Consider the following 19,103-nt stretch of genomic DNA (forward strand, 5'->3'; position numbering starts at 1 on the left):
CTTTATTAGGTAATGAGTAAAATAGGCGGCATGTTTTTTTTGGTATTGCCGCGTCGGTGGCAGCAGAAAATAAGCTTACAGGCATAGAAGGTAGCATCCTATAGAAGTGGTCTACGCGTGCCTCCGTGAGGGACAAAACATATAAATTCGACCAATCATAGCGTCGCATTATGGTGGGCAACAAATGAATTCGACCAATCACGGTGGTCAATTTACGGTGGGGAATAAAACAAGATGTGAGACTGTGACAAGGACAAACAATAATAGCGCTTTCTCTGCTACTCCTACTGAAAGATACATAAGACTATCCCGTTCTGTCAGTTATCCCCACCACTCATGCCCAATCCAGTTATACTAGATTCATGCTTACAGGCCTTACAGCCCATGAATTTCGTGACAAATGGCGTGTTTCTTGTGACAATTGTCATTAGCTTCGCAAAATAAGTACCTACTTATTTATTGGCGATATTAATGGAGTTTTTTTTTAAATTAGTATGTTGGTGGCAAACAAGCACACCGCCCGTCCGATGGTTAGCGGTTACCGTAGTCTATGGAGGTCTGTGACGCCAGTAACAGTGATGTCGACAATTGTCGCACCTGTCACCGTGGTGAAATAGGGGCCTGATGATGACTGATAAAGTGCTATTCAAACTGTTGGCAAAATAGTTGGGTTGATATGGCAAATCAGATCTTTTTTTAGGTATTGAGATTAAAAGTAAATATTTAAGAGTCCAAAAACACATGTTCCCCACATTTTATTAACCCGCAAGGGCCCGTTTTATACAGTGTCGCAATAACAAAATACCAGTGTCCTGAGAAACTTACAAATACCGCTCACAACGCAATTTTTACTTAAACCGACACCGCTCTCAAACGCAAATATAAATTTGTAACTCACTGCGCATTAAACTATACAAAATTGAACTCTATATCAATGCCATTAAGATCCTTTATTACTGTATTTGTATTGTACTAAAAGCAACTCGACTGACTAACGACGAACCTTAAGTCTTACTATTAAGGTATACTGTCGATTAACTTTGGACGGTGGCAGCTAGTGAATGGGTGCAACCGGTGCGGGTGCCCTTAGTACTAGACAAATCTAGGGCCTGTTTATGTCGTGCCCATAAAGGGTAATGACCTGGAAGGCCGTATGGTCAGGTTCGAGTTAGGTTTATGGTACGTAGAGTACGAAAGTGAAAAATGCAACAACGTTATTCATAAACGGCTGCTAACTTAATCAGTTGATGATCGTCGTTTGTCAATATCTGTCGTTATGTCATAGAGAGGAACAAGCGATGATCATCAGCTGATTAACTTAGCAGACGTTTATGAATAACGCCGAAGTCGTAAAAGGGTCTATACTCTTATCTCTTACGATTTCGATACGCCACGCCATCGTAATTTGAGGCGTCATTCGCAGCATGAAAACAATAATATACTTACCTAATAACATTGACATAGATATCTAGGGACTGGCTTTACGGGCAATAATAATGAGGCATGACCGGGGCCAGTACAGCGGTGTGAAATCGCCACAACGCGATTGGTTGATGAGTTCGCATCACGCGCGCGATTGGTTGACAAGTTCGCATTACGCGCGCTATTGGTAGATATTATACGTCAATACAAGCTTACTTTAATACTTTGATGCCGAAACCGCAAATACAGTCAGCATAAAATGTAGCGTCAAAAGTATCATTCTCGAAGATTCTCTTAAAATGTTGTAGATATTTTTGAACGCAAACCATAAACGTAGATTAGCAATTATTTATTGATTATAAAACTTACTTACTCGCGTATAATTATGTTTTGAATTTTGCCTTCGACGTTTCGAGAATGGCGTTGTCCCCGTGGTCTCGGTGAAGACTCTTCTAATTATATAATAACGTGTAAAAATCGTGAAAGTTTAAATCAGTTTACCTACCAACTATAGTTAAACTATTCGAGGAGGGCTTATAATAATGATAAGGGCTCATTTGGACGGTGCGAGAACTCGCATACAAGTTGCATTACATTGCGTCATTTGATCGGTCGGCAGAATTGATGTAACCTCAATGGTCCGCAATGTACCTAACTAAAATCGTATACAAGTTCGGGCGCCGTCTAAATGAGCTTTAATAATGATAAGCCTACCATGTCCACATGCGATACCAGAATTACAAGTGTATTGCGGGTCTTGAAGATATGTATATTATGTACACTCTTTTCTTGAAGGTCGCGACTATCGATCCGGAAATGCCGCGGGCGACAGTTCATTCCACATTCCACAGTTTAGATGTGCGAGGCGGGAAGCAGTAGGGCTGCCAAATCGTAGAATTGGATACGAAATTCGTATAATCGAATTTTTTTCGTATCTATTACGTATAGTTGGTCAACCGGTATAATTGGATACGAAAAAAAAACCGATGTCAAACTAGCAAACTACTGACAATGCTTCAAAAAACAGTGTGCCAACACTGTTATACGATTTAATGGAACGACAACTACTTGAATACACGTCAACGTGGGATATAACTGCGAAAATCCATGTTCGCAAATTGCGGGCATCTTTCTCTGTCACTCTTATTACGCCTTCATTGGAGTAAAAGAGAAAGATCCCAATTTTGGGGCTTACCGCGAAAACCGAAATTGGCCAGAGTTTAAAATATCGATTCAAAATTAATCGTCTTTTTTTTTACTCGTATAATGCAATCGAATTTCGTATAATTGCGGGCACTGGATCGTATAATCAAGATTTATGTACTGGCAGCCCTGGCGGGAAGTTTCAGTTGAGGACTGCCAGCATTGGCATATACCTCAGGATGGGCGTTACGGGCTCTAAAAATGGTAGGTACTAGTTCAGCGGTGTCACTCGCGAATTCTAGCCAATCGTGCAGTCTAACGCAAACTAGTTGCGACCACCGCGACCGTGAGATGCGAACTCATCAACCAATCGCGTTGTTGCGGTGTCACACCGCTGTACATACTGGCCCCATTCATGCCCCATTCTTATTGCCCGTAAGGCCAGTCCTGAGATATATGTCAATGACTGCCAAACGTGCCAACCATCTAAGTGGTGAAGATGGAAATTTTGTCGCGTGAAGCGATAGCGGAAAGAAGCGGCGGGGAATACTTAATCCGGACAATTCCTAGGAGCACTCTCCGCAAGGCCCGGCGCCCTCTATCTTCGGCGTCCTCAGGCATGCCGAGGCATACTTAGGCATGCCTATGTGTGCTTAGGAATGCCGAGGCATCCCACTAGCGTTTTCAGGCATGCCAAGTTCTCCAGAATGCCTTTGGCTTCAATATATTCGATTATGTACTTTAAACGTCTGTTTGTATGGCTATACCCTCCTAAGGCCCAGCCATAGAAACGAAACATCCAAAATTTGCCACTGAAATTTTAACCTAAATTGTAGGAACAAGAGTTGATTTTGCGTTGTTTGAAAATTGAACGAAACAAAGCAAAAGCGACTCTGTTCCAATTGAACATGATTTAAATTATATCGAACTGAATAGGTACTATAGGTAGGACCTTGGGGGCCTTGGGCCTTAGGAGGATACCATGACCGAGCCAGCCGAGGGCATACTGTACATTGGCCTTAGCGTCTAATGCAGACGATTTATGGTGTAAAACCGGAGAAATATCCTATTACACCGTCTGGGACGAAATTAAGGAAACGCAGGGATGCCCAGCACCTGCATTACCCTCTCGGCTTCACTGTCTTATCCCACAGGAAAGGCGAGCCAATACGTGTGGAGGCAGGTCGGCTGCAGGAATCTGCCGCTTATTTCAAGTTGGACCCTACTCGCGCCTTACGGAAACTCCATTCCGGGTTTTATTTTGGAGTATCCTTCTCCTAGATGGATTGCAAACCAATGCTAAGAGGACGACCATCCCCTGTAACGAAATACCTTCTTGCTTCGTTTGTGGACTTAGTCGCCTCGTACGACACCCTTATCCTATGTGAGGGTTGGCGCTATTCTAAAGCCGGCCACCACACGGTACACTGCACGGCATACTGTAAAGTAGGTATATTATGATAATGACATACGACAAAAGATCGCTGAGTAAATATACCGAGACATGTACTACTTGTTACTAGCCATAAATCCATAATGTAAATTTTCATAGGAAAAGACGTATTTTTACGTGTGTTAGTTGTAAATATTTTTCGAAACGTCACTAAGTATATATTGTATAAGTATCACTACATAGTATAAAATAAAGTCGCTTCCCGCTGTCTGTCTGTCCCTATGTAGGTGCTCGTATGCTTAGATCTTTAAAACTACGCAACGAGAGGAAGGTTTATGTATAATTTTTTAACCCGTGAGAAGCCGGGGCGGGCCGCTAGTATTAAATAAAAACCCATAAACCCATAAATATACATGCCGGCAGCTTTGAATTTTACCCATATACTCAATTTCCCGCTATTAAAAAAAACAATTAAAGTTTGTAAAGTGCATTTAATTTATTTCCACTCGTTGCGAATTTCCAACTTTTCGCACTTGTATCGTCACGTAATGTACTATTTATTGGTAAAACAATGGGCGAACTTATCGCTAGTAAAAAGCAAAACCAACTTTATTTATACCTTCTAGAGCCAAAAGACATCACCTGTTATATATTTTTGCGCGCTACTTTGGGCGAGATAGTATTGCAGATGACTGTACCTAGATCATTTATATATTAATTTTATTTATCATAAGGATAATCTTTTAGGAAACCCCTGTCCTTAACATTTGTGCACCTGTACTTCCCAATGACAGAGTCATAATTTGATAAATGATGTTATGATTACTTAACTAATAATAAATTATCACCTACGACTCAAGTACATTCTAATACAGTTCCAGTTTCTCTACATAAGGGAAAAAATTACGTGTTCATTGTAAAGTGTCAAAATAAATATTGTGATAAGGCTGCGTTTCCACCAGAGATGTGCGAGGATGCGTAGCGAGGGATGTTTGTTAAGAACCAATAGAATCATCACACGCTGAGTCCCCACAACACGAAGATTGTCCCCAAAAATTTATTTATTTATATATTTATATTAATTCTTACTTTTATTTATATACTCGTAGAATATAACGTTCTTGAACGAAGCTCGGGTGGCCTAGCGGTAAGAGCGTGCGACTTTCAATCCGTTGGTCACGGGTTCAAACCCAATACCGTACAATGAGTTTCCCGGAACTCATGTGCGAAATATCATTTGATATTTGCCAGTCGCTTAAGGAAAGTCGTGAGGAAACCGGACTAATCCTAATAAGGCCTAGTTTACCCTCTGGGTTGGAAGGTCAGATGGCAGTCGCTTTCGTAAAACTATTATAGTGCCTACTCCAATTCTTGGGATAAGTTTCCAAGCGGACCCGAGGCTCCCATGAGCCGTGGCAAAAAGCAGGGATAACGCGAGGAAGATAATAGAATAGAACGTTCTTGCATAGTAATATAACCCCTTTGTTTCCCATAAAGTATTAGTAAGTGATAAATGTCATAATCATAATGTATTGTTTGTCATATTATCATTAGACATTTATTTAACATCTTGTAACTTACCTATGTTGAACAAATAAAATCTTTGAATCTTTGAATCATAATTGGACAGTGTTATGGAATAGCGAACTAAGCGCTAGCGAACTAACTGTCGCTTGATCGCTTTTTTCATAACACTGTCCAATTGTCATACTGAAACTATTAACTTTTCAGGATTTTCGTAAGGTTATCCTATAGATGGGTTAGGTTAGGTTAGGTTTGTTTTATGGCAATCCTGATAAGTGACGCGTTTCTGAACCAAATGAATTATGACTAACGAAAATGCGGGCAACCAATTTTGACTTAACAACGTTATGACTTCAAACTTTTTGGGAAACAATAGAGACCCATAACGACTAAAATCATTACCTTCACATCCAGCTAACATCATATGAGTACAGTAAAGTGTCAATCAATAGAACTTGCTAACTATGTAAACAAACCGCCATACTAAAATTGACACTGAATGTCAATTTACTAGTAACTTTTGTTTACATAGTTAGAAAGTTCTATAGAATGACACTTTAGGTACCTATACACTATACCCATTGATTGACGCTGAACGTACAGTGCATTGTTTCATTGTGTGCCTATTGTACCCGCGTATTGACAAATTAACAGTTACCAGAGCCATTATCGTAGTACAACTCGCTTCTTGATTGTGCTAAATGTTGTCTTTGTTTACTACTGAGCAAGACGATTTAAAAAATAATGGATTTACGTAGCAAAATTTATGAGTCTAAGGGCATTTAGACGGTGCGAGGACTCGCATGCGAGTTTCATTACATTGCGTCATTTGATCGGTCGGCTGAATTGATGTCACCTCAATGGTCCGCATTGTAACTAAAATCGTATACGAGTTCGCGCGCCGTCTAAGTCAGCCCTAAAGGGGTCTAAGGGGACTGATTTAGGGCTCATTTAGACGGTGCAAGAACTCGCATGTGAGTTTCATTACATTGCGGGTTTTTATCGGTCGGTTAAATTGGACGTAACCAACAGTCCGCAATAACCAAAATCGAATGCAAGTTCGCGCGCCGTCTAAATCAGCCCTAACAGTCCGCCGGACGGTATCGGCCTGTCAGTTAGAACAAAAAGTTGACAGTTCCGAACCACTGACAGGCCGATATCGTGCGGCGGACTGTTAATCAGTGGACTCATAGTGAACTAGGAACCCTTATAGTTTTGCCATGACCATCTGTCTGTCTGTCTGCCTGTAAATTATAGCTTCAACCCTATTGTGTCGGGGGTCGTTGATAATGAATCGAAGGGGTCTTCAATAACCATTATTTTTGATAAAGTTAATATTTATTTTTCTGTAATATTAATGGCTCAGTTATTGCTATTGCCAAAAGCGATCCATAAGCTCCTTTAGGATATAACCGAGAAAGCAGAAATAATGATGGACACTTCTTTACACAAACCAACAAGACTAATATTAGTCTAGTCAGTCAGAGGATGTTTTCCAAGTTTCATACTTAACGCCGCCCTAATGAGTATGACACCACACAATTTTCATTCGCCACCTATTATTATAGAAATAATAAGTTTAATTATTGACAAGTATAGGTTATTTTTATAGGTAATTTGCTGCAAAAACGTGAGGTGGCATGCGCCTTGACACGTGACGAGCTTTTACGATCCATAAACTTTAGGATTCACCTTTCGTGTAGAAATCATCCCTTACATTCTTCACTAGTACAGTCACAGACTTTTGTTGTTGGTCCATGTAAGCTTCAAGCTGATTTGGTTGTTAATACTAACGATATGAAATATCCAATGTAAAGTAAACCCAATCCCTATACCCTATAAGTAAAGATTGACACCCCGATTTAATATGTTAATGAGAGACAAATCCAATTTTATAAATTCCTCAAACTTGCCACTCAGCGAATAACCCGAAACGCAGCCTTACGAGACTTCACTGCGCTTTAAAGACTTTAGACTATTTTGAGTTGAGAGTAGAACTTTTTATAGCATAACTCAAAAAGGACTCTAGTCTTAATGTTGCAGGCTATCTTACTAAGACTAATAAGCACACATCGGGGTTTTCGGTGCGGGAATGATTTCGGGTATTTATAACTTTGTTCATTGTAAAATAATTACCAAACTATGAATTAAACGTAGGTAGTAAGGTCCAAATGTGCTTAGAAATGTTAAATTAGTATCGTTTTTTACAGTTTTTACCTGTTATTTGGCTAGTGTAAAACATTCCCGCACCGAAAACCCCGATGTATGCTAATAAGAGTCTGTGCGGAAAGGGAAGAGTCGTGAAATGTATGGGACCCAATACATTCTCCGACTCTTCTCTTTCCGCACAGAGTCTACAAATACAAACTAAATAAATTGTATCTGACATCTGACACGATTGTATGTCAAGACAGCGCATCTTGGACTCTAGCCTCTAAAAATCTGCCTTACGACGCCATCTATTAACCGTGTACAATAACTAGATGCGCCGGCGCCGCGCTATCCGATTCCGACACGCGTTAGAGTGAGTGTCACAGCGCACGATATCCAGATGGCGTTTATATAAATGTTATAGCAGTTCGCCGCATCACTCATAGATGGCGCTGTTATGTATTGCGTAATCTGTAGCAAGTCACGAGATAAGTAATCAGTGATCACGTTACACACGAGTGAAGTGAAAATAAACGCAAGCGCAGCTGTTTCGTGTATGTAAACAAGCTAGTTGTTTGATATTGCAATCTGGACTAAGTTTAAGTTTAATTGTATATGGTTTATAATTATATATTGCAATTAGGGTTACCAGATCGAAAGGCGCTATTATAAAAAATATCAATTTTTCGGGATTTTGGGACTTAAGTCGGGAAAAAATATCAATTTTTCGGGATTTTGGGACTTAAGTCGGGAAAAAAACCATCGCTCCCTCACCGAACAATCTCTTGCCACGCACGCCCCGCGCGCTCACTCGACGACAGTTCGGAACTTAAAATCATTGTTTTATATCGTGAACCTGTTTTTCGGGACAATTTGCACTTGGTCGGGAATCGGGAACACATGCTAAAAATCGGGAGAATCCCGATCATCTGGCAACCCTAATTGCAATGTTTATTTATGTTGAATTTTGGATAATGTAAGAATGTAACTAACTGTTCATTGGGTTTAACTCGATCCTGTTTTTTTTTTTTATCAGATCAACGTGTAGCCCTTAGAAAATGCAGTAGCTGGAAGAGATCCCTTAAGGGGATAAGTTCGCCTTTGTAGACATTTACTGTATTCTTTCTGTGTTATGTAGGTACTTGTTTTGCGCAATAAAGTGTTTACTACTACTATTTTCTTATCCGGTTTTAAAGAATAAAGAGACCATTTCCGAGCTGGCCCCTATTTCACCACGGCGACAGGTGCGACAATTCGACAAATGTCACTGTTGCTGACGTTACAGGCATCCATGTGCTACGGTTACCGCTTACCATCGGGCGGGCCGTATTCCTGTTTGCCACCATCATTGTATTATTTAAAAAAAACTTTATTATATCCGCAAAAAACAGGTATTTCTCTTTCGAAGTTTATGATGATGATGATGACAATTGTCACACGATTTCATAGAACTTTCGGTAATTCTTGACAGAAAATGAGTTCTGTGTCGGAATTTCGTGACAATTGTCGAGTTTGTTGTGACAATTGTCATTAGCTTCGCAAAATAAGTCCTTATTTATTGGCGATATAATGGAGTTTTTTGAAGTGAAAACTTCTTTAGCGGCGCTGGGCACTTTTTGAGGTGGGATAAAAATTATAAACTCGAGACAGCGTAAGGCGATCACGTGACCGTAAGGGGCGTAAGGCGATCACGTGACCGTAAGCCCCGTAAAGTGGCCACTCATAATTTAAATGGCATTTAAATCAATAAAGAAAAACTCAATGTTATTTGACATTTATGTTGCGGACTCCTTTTCAAGACTCTTTACCTAAATAATTTGACGTTGTCATGGCAGTATGTAAATAATAAACATGTCAATGAAAAAGTGTGATCTTATTTGAGAATGATAATAATATATAATAAATAAATAGAATACCTCCTCTAAACGTATGTATCGTGTTACCGGGCGTCGGTAACATAGTGAGGTGAGTTTTCACTTCTATCGGCACTACCGGAGTGCAACCGTTGTTGCTTGTTTTAAATTAATATGTTGGTGGCAAACAAGCACACTGCCCGTCCGATGGTAAGCGGTTACCGTAGTCTATGGAGGCCTGTTACGTCAGTAACAGTGATGTCGACAATTGGCGCACCTCACCGTGATGAAATAGGGGCCTGGTGTGGTTAAATCAACATTCCTTTTTAGGGTTCCGTACCCAAAGGGTAAAAACGGGACCCTATTACTAAGACTCCGCTGTCCGTCCGTCCGTCCGTCTGTCACCAGGCTGTATCTCACGAACCGTGATAGCTAGACAGTTGATGATGATGATGATGATGATGATGGCTCGGTGCGTCGCGCGGCGGTGAAGCGGGATGTTGTGTGCGCGCTGTTACAGCGCCATCACAAAATTTTCACAGATGATGTATTTCTGCTGTTGCCGCTATAACAACAAATACTAAAAACAGAATAAAATAAAGATTTAAGTGGGGCTCCCATACAACAAACGTGATTTTTGACCGAAGTTAAGCAACGCCGGGCGGGGTCAGTACTTGGATGGGTGACCGTTTTTTGCTTGTTTTGCTCTATTTTTTGTTGATGGTGCGGAACCCTCCGTGCGCGAGTCCGACTCGCACTTGGCCGGTTTTTTTGTAATAAATGAGACTTACCTCGGCCCAGAAGCATACGATGAGCGAGGAGCCAGACAGGAGCAATGGATAGTAAGCGGAGAGAAGACTTGTCGCCCAGCCCTCTTGGAACGCTGACTGTTGGCAGAAGGAAAACATAGTATTGTCAGATTTACAACACAATTAAACCCCGTTTGATTTGTTACTTTATTCTTAGGTCAATAAGAGTGCTTTTATTTTATGGCCTTTTTACTATACAGGTTGGCCCATTTAGATCGGTCGGTATGGGAAAGTCTGAAAATGCAGTTTTTCTTGTTATTAAAATCGATGACATTGTATTATAGTTTTAGAATTTCCCATACTGACAGATCTAAATGGGCCACCCTGTATATAGGTGAGACGACATAGGCATGAGCGGGGCGAGAAACGCGACGAGGTACAGCTAAACTTATCATGAGGGGTGAACTTGCAGGCTCTAAGGCAGTTGCCTGAATTACGCGCTAGATGGCGCTGTACCATGCCTGATAAATCCTACTACGCGCTATTAATGTTTTTCCGGGAAACATGACATGACTTCAGGCCGGCACTGAGTATTGTGAAGCTTACAATAGTTATGTCTCATACGATTTGATACCTTATGGTATGGTTAATAAGAGCGCTTTTAGGTTTTTTTTGACTCACAGGTGACACGAAGTACGCCCCGCGTATGAGCGAGGCGAGGAACGCGACGAGGTAGAGCATCTTCTGAGTGGTGACCTTGCAGGCTCTAAGGAAGTTGCCTGAATTGTCCGCTAGATGGCGCTGTACCATGCCTGACAAATCCTACTACGCGCTATTAACGTTTTTCCGGGAAACATGACTTCGGGCCGGCACTGAGTATTGTGAAGCCTACAATAGTTATGTCTCATATTATTTGATACCTTATGGTATGGTTAATAAGAGCGCTTTTAGGATTTTTTTTGACTCACAGGTGACACGAAGTACGCCCCGCGTATGAACGAGGCGAGGAACGCGACGAGGTAGAGCATCTTCTGAGTGGTGACCTTGCAGGCTCTAAGGCAGTTGCCTGAATTACCCGCTAGATGGCGCTGCACCATGCGTGACAAATCCTACTACGCGCTATTAACTTTTTTCCGGGAAACATGACTTCTGGCCGTATTGTGAAGCTTATAATAGTTATGTCTCATATGATTTGATACCTTAGTGTAAGGCCTGAGTGGACGCTCGAAGCGGAGCGTTCGGCGGGGCGTGCAGCGTGGCGTCGGGCTCACGCGTGATGTGAGCAGCGTGCACTAAGGCCGCTCCTATACGCTTGCATTTGTTTAACATACACGCCGCACGCCCCGCCCCGCTGCACGCCCAACTCGAGCGTCCACTCAGGCCTTACACTTATGGTATGGTTAATTAGGTTGTTTTTGACTCACAGGTGACACGAAGTACGCCCCGCGTATGAGCGAGGCGAAGAACGCGACGAGATAGAGCATCTTCTGAGTGGTGACCTTGCAGGCTCTAAGGCAGTTGCCTGAATTACCCGCTAGATGGCGCTGCACCATGCGTGACAAATCCTACTACGCGCTATTAACGTTTTTCCGGGAAACATGACTTCTGGCCGTATTGTGAAGCTTACAATAGTTATGTCTCATATGATTTGATACCTTAGTGTAAGGCCTGAGTGGACGCTCGAAGCGGAGCGTTCGGCGGGGCGTGCAGCGTGGCGTCGGGCTCACGCGTGATGTGAGCAGCGTGCACTAAGGCCGCTCCTATACGCTTGCATTTGTTTAACATGCACGCCGCACGCCCCGCCCCGCTGCTCGCCCAACTCGAGCGTCCACTCAGGCCTTACAGTTATGGTATGGTTAATTAGGTTTTTTTTTTACTCACAGGTGACACGAAGTACGCCCCGCGTATGAGCGAGGCGAGGAACGCGACGAGATAGAGCATCTTCTGAGTGGTGACCTTGCAGGCTCTAAGGCAGTTGCCTGAATTACCCGCTAGATGGCGCTGCACCATGCGTGACAAATCCTACTACGCGCTATTAACTTTTTTCCGGGAAACATGACTTCTGGCCGTATTGTGAAGCTTATAATAGTTATGTCTCATATGATTTGATACCTTAGTGTAAGGCCTGAGTGGACGCTCGAAGCGGAGCGTTCGGCGGGGCGTGCAGCGTGGCGTCGGGCTCACGCGTGATGTGAGCAGCGTGCACTAAGGCCGCTCCTATACGCTTGCATTTGTTTAACATACACGCCGCACGCCCCGCCCCGCTGCACGCCCAACTCGAGCGTCCACTCAGGCCTTACACTTATGGTATGGTTAATTAGGTTGTTTTTGACTCACAGGTGACACGAAGTACGCCCCGCGTATGAGCGAGGCGAAGAACGCGACGAGATAGAGCATCTTCTGAGTGGTGACCTTGCAGGCTCTAAGGCAGTTGCCTGAATTACCCGCTAGATGGCGCTGCACCATGCGTGACAAATCCTACTACGCGCTATTAACGTTTTTCCGGGAAACATGACTTCTGGTCGTATTGTGAAGCTTACAATAGTTATGTCTCATATGATTTGATACCTTAGTGTAAGGCCTGAGTGGACGCTCGAAGCGGAGCGTTCGGCGGGGCGTGCAGCGTGGCGTCGGGCTCACGCGTGATGTGAGCAGCGTGCACTAAGGCCGCTCCTATACGCTTGCATTTGTTTAACATGCACGCCGCACGCCCCGCCCCGCTGCTCGCCCAACTCGAGCGTCCACTCAGGCCTTACAGTTATGGTATGGTTAATTAGGTTTTTTTTTGACTCACAGGTGACACGAAGTACGCCCCGCGTATGAGCGAGGCGAGGAACGCGACGAGATAGAGCATCTTCTGAGTGGTGACCTTGCAGGCTCTAAGGCAGTTGCCTGAATAACCCGCTAGATGGCGCTGCACCATGCGTGACAAATCCTACTACGCGCTATTAACTTTTTTCCGGGAAACATGACTTCTGGCCGTATTGTGAAGCTTATAATAGTTATGTCTCATATGATTTGATACCTTAGTGTAAGGCCTGAGTGGACGCTCGAAGCGGAGCGTTCGGCGGGGCGTGCAGCGTGGCGTCGGGCTCACGCGTGATGTGAGCAGCGTGCACTAAGGCCGCTCCTATACGCTTGCATTTGTTTAACATACACGCCGCACGCCCCGCCCCGCTGCACGCCCAACTCGAGCGTCCACTCAGGCCTTACACTTATGGTATGGTTAATTAGGTTGTTTTTGACTCACAGGTGACACGAAGTACGCCCCGCGTATGAGCGAGGCGAGGAACGCGACGAGATAGAGCATCTTCTGAGTGGTGACCTTGCAGGCTCTAAGGCAGTTGCCTGAATTACCCGCTAGATGGCGCTGCACCATGCGTGACAAATCCTACTACGCGCTATTAACGTTTTTCCGGGAAACATGACTTCTGGCCGTATTGTGAAGTTTACAATAGTTATGTCTCATATGATTTGATACCTTAGTGTAAGGCCTGAGTGGACGCTCGAAGCGGAGCGTTCGGCGGGGCGTGCAGCGTGGCGTCGGGCTCACGCGTGATGTGAGCAGCGTGCACTAAGGCCGCTCCTATACGCTTGCATTTGTTTAACATGCACGCCGCACGCCCCGCCCCGCTGCTCGCCCAACTCGAACGTCCACTCAGGCCTTACACTTATGGTATGGTTAATTAGGTTTTTTTTTGACTCACAGGTGACACGAAGTACGCCCCGCGTATGAGCGAGGCGAGGAACGCGACGAGATAGAGCATCTTCTGAGTGGTGACCTTGCATGCTCTAAGGAAGGTGGGCGCCTTGAGTCTTCTGTACTCCGACACTATGCATATGGTTAGTTGCACGGCGCAGACGAAGGCGACCAGGAGGAATACGCCGCCAATACCTGAAAGAGTGCAGTTTTTTTAAATTTTTTGGTTGTAATTTAGGTGCAATCTTAAGTTAAAAAGGACATTTTATTAACGTGGAGAGATGTCGATAGGTTTATGCCTTGGTCACGGAACGCAAGCTCCGTGGTTGCGTACTCGAAGTTGACGACTACTGCCATTTGTTTTAACACATTCACTGCCCCCGACGCACATGTGCGTCCACCGTCATACAAGTTTGTTCCTAGGCCACGCCCCCTGGTGAATGCGTTAACCAACTTGTAGCATTTGTGGCTGATGAGAGTGATGAGGCTCTCGTGTTGGTGTTCCAGGTGTACTATAGGCATGTGTCTGTACTCACACGCGTGGTAAGGCATGTTGGGCCCGGCGCACTCGTCGCCGGAGTACCGGATCTCGCAGAGGCAGATGCCGTTGAGGCAGTCCCCGAGCCTTCTGTACTATAGGCATGTGTCTGTACTCACACGCGTGGTAAGGCATGTTGGGTCCGGCGCACTCGTCGCCGGAGTACCGGATCTCGCAGAGGCAGGTGCCGTTGAGGCAGTCCCCGCGGCCGCTGTACTATAGACATGTGTCTGTACTCACACGCGTGGTAAGGCATGTTGGGCCCGGCGCACTCGTCGCCGGAGTACCGGATCTCGCAGAGGCAGGTGCCGTTGAGGCAGTCCCCGCGGCCGCTGCAGCCGAGCGCGCAGCCCGCGCCGCGAGCCGCCGCCGCCATCACCGCGTCGGCGTAGTACGCCAGGATGGAGCGCATGTTATACGCAGCGACGGACACCGTCGCTCGGTCCCACTGGAAAAGAAGAGGGTAACTTTGAGTGATAGGATAGCACAGAATAAATAATAGTACTAGGTACGGAAGGTACACTCTCGAACAAAACGCGTCTATTGCGAGAGATATAAGCGCAAGCGCGAGCAGGCCTCCGTTCCGTAGCGGTGCGCGCCAACGAGGCAACTACTACTGCTAGACACCAAAATTATTGTGGGCCATGCGCTACAATACTGGTAATTCTACTATACTTGGTGTTAGATGTTGATTACGAAATAACTCGCGTTTTGGCAAGAAAACTGATGTATGGAGTTACCACTCTTTCTTTACATATTACTCTATGCTTACAACTTACAAGCACACAAACATTCGCACGGACATAAACACGCGCTTGCGCAACAGCTGGCACGGACGCGAGGTCAACGCACCGCGGGTATAATTGGACATGGCCACTTTAATTTAGTCTTTGAGGGAATATACTCGTATTGTCCCGTGCCAGTTAGGGAACACTTAAAAGTTCCCATTTCGGGTTCTATACAACTAAATATGCCAATCGAGGTGGGGATGTCGTGGCTTCCAACCTCCGTGGCGACTTGACGTAGACCGAATGATTGACATATATATTTGGACCGTAGTTCATTACATTCAAATTCAAAATTCGACATGCCACTCACACGACAAAATACCATCAGTTCACGAAGGATAGCCAGACAGACAGCTAGTGGATTAACTATTTGTTGTTGTTATTCTCTCCTGTCAGCACTGGTAGCCTGACGGTAAGAGCGTGCGACTTTTAATCCGGTGGTCTAGGGGTTCAAATCCCGGTACCTATGAGTTTGCCGGAACTTGTGTGCGATATATCAGTTGATATTACCAGTCGCTTTTCGGTTAGGGAAAACATTATGAGGAAACCGGACTAATCTCAATAAGGCCCAGTGCCCTAAGGGTTGGTAGTTCAGATGGCAGACAGGTGCATCCGATCTTAAATCTAAGAGTTCAATCAACTACAATGAAAGCGGGTCACTTTACACCTTTCAAAACTAAGTAACCTGTTTTGATTGTTGGACCAGTTTGCTCTGTAGCAAAGAGAATTTGAAATAGGTAGAGGCGGATTTTCAAAATAAATTATGCAGAGTAGGCCAAAGGTATGGTGCAATCTTTTCGAGCGATGGCGCCATAACCTTTGGCCTACACTCGGGTAGATGGCGTTAATTTCAATATTTAACAAATTAACGTTCGTTCTAACAATTTTAATCTTTTGTCAAAAGCTGGCAGTAAATGTATATACTGGGACTACATAATTTACCATGACAGTAACTCTCTATTCAGTCTATACTCTTTGCTCTGTAGTTTACACGATACATGTCACCGATGTAAACTGTAACCATCTGGACCGGAAGCGTGTTCCGCCATGTATAAAACACGAATCAGCCGTTTGAATGGAACAAAGGAATGATCAAATAATGCATTTTGAACTGACACAGTTAATTTGTATGCCAGAGTTGAATTGGGCGAGACATTTGGACACAGTCACAGTCAGATGGACCGAAATGTTAACGGATTGGTGGCTGTCTCGGCTAAAAGAAGCGCCTGGCCCCAAATAGGACCGATATAATGACCATCAAATAGGATGCCGAAGACTGCGAGACAGGAAGGCAGGAAACGCAATTTGTCGAATTTGTATTGTAAGTAGGAAATGCAATCCGGTCCGGCGGATACGGTAATCCGGGCGGATCCGGCTCATTTTTCAAGCTACCGGATCCAGCAAAATTCACCGGATCCGGTCTCGGATTCTCTAATTGATTTTGTCAATTAGAAAAATATCCTAAACTTAGCATATAACGCTAAAAAACATAGTAAAATACGTGACTTGATGAATTTTTCATCCGCAATACCAATCCGGCCGGCCGGATTCAAAACCAGACCGGATTGCACTCCCTAAATGTAAGATTTATGTGTTTTTTCTTATATAGAATGTTTAGGGCTGACGCATGAATAGTGGAGGTTTTTTTATCTAGCCGTGTCCATTAATTGGATAGACTCTAAGTTTACCTTACTGCGCACTCTATACCAGCATGGGCATTATTCAATACCGCACAATGTAATCGGAAACCGGTCGGCCTTGCGACCACGGTGCTGAACAGTGTTGGATGGGAGCCTCTATTATCTATGATATAACCGTTATCACAGAACATGAAATATAATATAATAGTTGTAACGTACGTGTGATTGTAAACACACCGTGACCTAGGATAGCAACGCATTTTAGCTACAAGTTGATAACTGGCGGGAAAAAAATGGAAGAAATTGGAACCTTATGTAATTTATTTTAAGTTCATATTTCTTCAATAAAATATCTCGAGTTATCAACTTCTTCCCGCCACGTACGACATCAATGTCCGTTGTTCTACTCTACAAGGTTCTTACAATAGGCTAGATGACATAATGATAAGTTTTCATTACTGGTATCGATCGATCCAGTTTGATTTGAGGATCAAAAGTCTAAGCATTATAGCAATACAAAACTCAGAAACGACAGTCAAAGTTTGAAAATTGTACATAATTTACAAAACGCTCCTTACGTCACGATCACGATGCCGCCTTGAAGCGTATGGAAAACAAGTAAATTGATATGTTTATTATTGCGTTTATGTACGAGGGGAGGCTGAAATATTCGCAGACGAATCTAGAAAAACCGGCCAAGTGCGAGTCGGACTCGCGCACGGAGGGTTCCGCACCATCAACAAAAAATAGAGCAAAACAAGCAAAAGTACTGACCCCGCCCGACGTTGCTTAACTTCGGTCAAAAATCACATTTGTTGTATGGGAGCCCCACTTAAATCTTTATTTTATTCTGTTTTTAGTATTTGTTGTTATAACGGCAACAGAAATACATAATCTGTGAAAATTTCAACTGTCTAGCTATCACGGTTCGTGAGATACAGCCTGGTGACAGACAGCGGTGACGGACGGACAGCGGAGTCTTAGTAATAGGGTCCCGTTTTTACCCTTTGGGTACGGAACCCTAAAAAAAAAGGAAAATTTAAAAAGAACTATGCTCCTTTCCCCCCGCCTCTTTGGCAGTTTAAATATTGCCGCTATTACTAACTATTATTAACGATTATTCGATTAATATTAATTATTAATAACATTTACATTAATACTCCCTTTCAATTTTTTTCTAAGGCCGCGAACTTTTGAGTCGCCTCTCGTATACGAGTATGTACTCGTATAGTTGCTATACGATATATTGCTACGAATACTACCTAAAACGTATTGTATGCTAATGAATCTAATGATCTTTGTTTACCTACTTGCAATCAAGTTCAAACAAAAAACAAGTTTTTCTTGTTTTTTGCGCTGCCTTGTCTTGTTAGTTTTTAGGGTTCCGTACTGAAAGGGTAAAAACGGGACCCTATTACTAAGACTCCGCTGTCCGTCCGTCCGTCCGTCCGTCCGTCCGTCCGTCTGTCACCAGGCTGTATCTCACGAACCGTGATAGCTAGACAGTTGAAATTTTCACAGATGATGTATTTCTGTTGCCGCTATAACAACAAATACTAAAAACAGAATAAAATAAAAATTTAAGTGGGGCTCCCATACAACAAACGTGATTTTTAGGGTTCCGTACCCAAAGGGTAAAAACGGGATCCTATTACTAAGACTCCGCTGTCCGTCTGTCCGTCCGTCCGTCCGTCCGTCTGTCACCAGGCTGTATCTCACGAACCGTGATAGCTAGACAGTTGAAATTTGCACAGATGATGTATTTCTGTTGCCGCTATAACAACAAATACTAAAAACAGAATAAAATAAAGATTTAAGTGTGGCTCCCGTACAACAAACGTGATTTTTGACCGAAGTTAAGCAACGTCGGGCGGGGTCAGTACTTGGATGGGTGACCGTTTTTTTGCTTGTTTGCTCTATTTTTTGTTGATGGTGCGGAACCCTCCGTGCGCGAGTCCGACTCGCACTTGGCCGGTTTTTTTTTACTTTTATTATTTTTATTTTTACAAAGTTAAGCAACGTCGGGCGGGGTCAGTACTTGGATGGGTGACCGTTATTTTGCTTGTTTTGCTCTATATTTTGTTCATGGTGCGGAATCCTCCGTGCGCGAGTCCGACTAGCACTTGGCCGGTTTTTTAGTGTTCCTTTCCGCACAAAACTTTGTTCACTGTATTTAGCAGCTCTTTTATTAAACACTAGCGA

At 43.6% G+C, this 19,103-nt stretch overlaps 1 protein-coding gene across 1 annotated transcript in view; it reads right to left on the reverse strand.

Moving 5' to 3' along the window:
* LOC134657867 (uncharacterized) overlaps positions 1–19,103 on the reverse strand; it is a 93,281-nt gene that overhangs the window by 40,641 nt on the left and 33,537 nt on the right. Inside the window, exons 2-4 of the mRNA XM_063513447.1 lie at positions 14,714–14,921; positions 13,943–14,130; positions 10,278–10,373 (exon numbers count right to left, since the gene is read on the reverse strand). Coding sequence (XP_063369517.1) covers positions 10,278–10,373; positions 13,943–14,130; positions 14,714–14,885 — 456 coding nt within the window. The 5' untranslated portion in view covers positions 14,886–14,921. The remainder of the gene's footprint in view (positions 1–10,277; positions 10,374–13,942; positions 14,131–14,713; positions 14,922–19,103) is intronic.

Source organism: Cydia amplana, chromosome 21, assembly GCF_948474715.1.
Source record: "Cydia amplana chromosome 21, ilCydAmpl1.1, whole genome shotgun sequence".
In the NCBI taxonomy this organism is placed as follows: Eukaryota; Metazoa; Arthropoda; class Insecta; order Lepidoptera; family Tortricidae; genus Cydia; species Cydia amplana.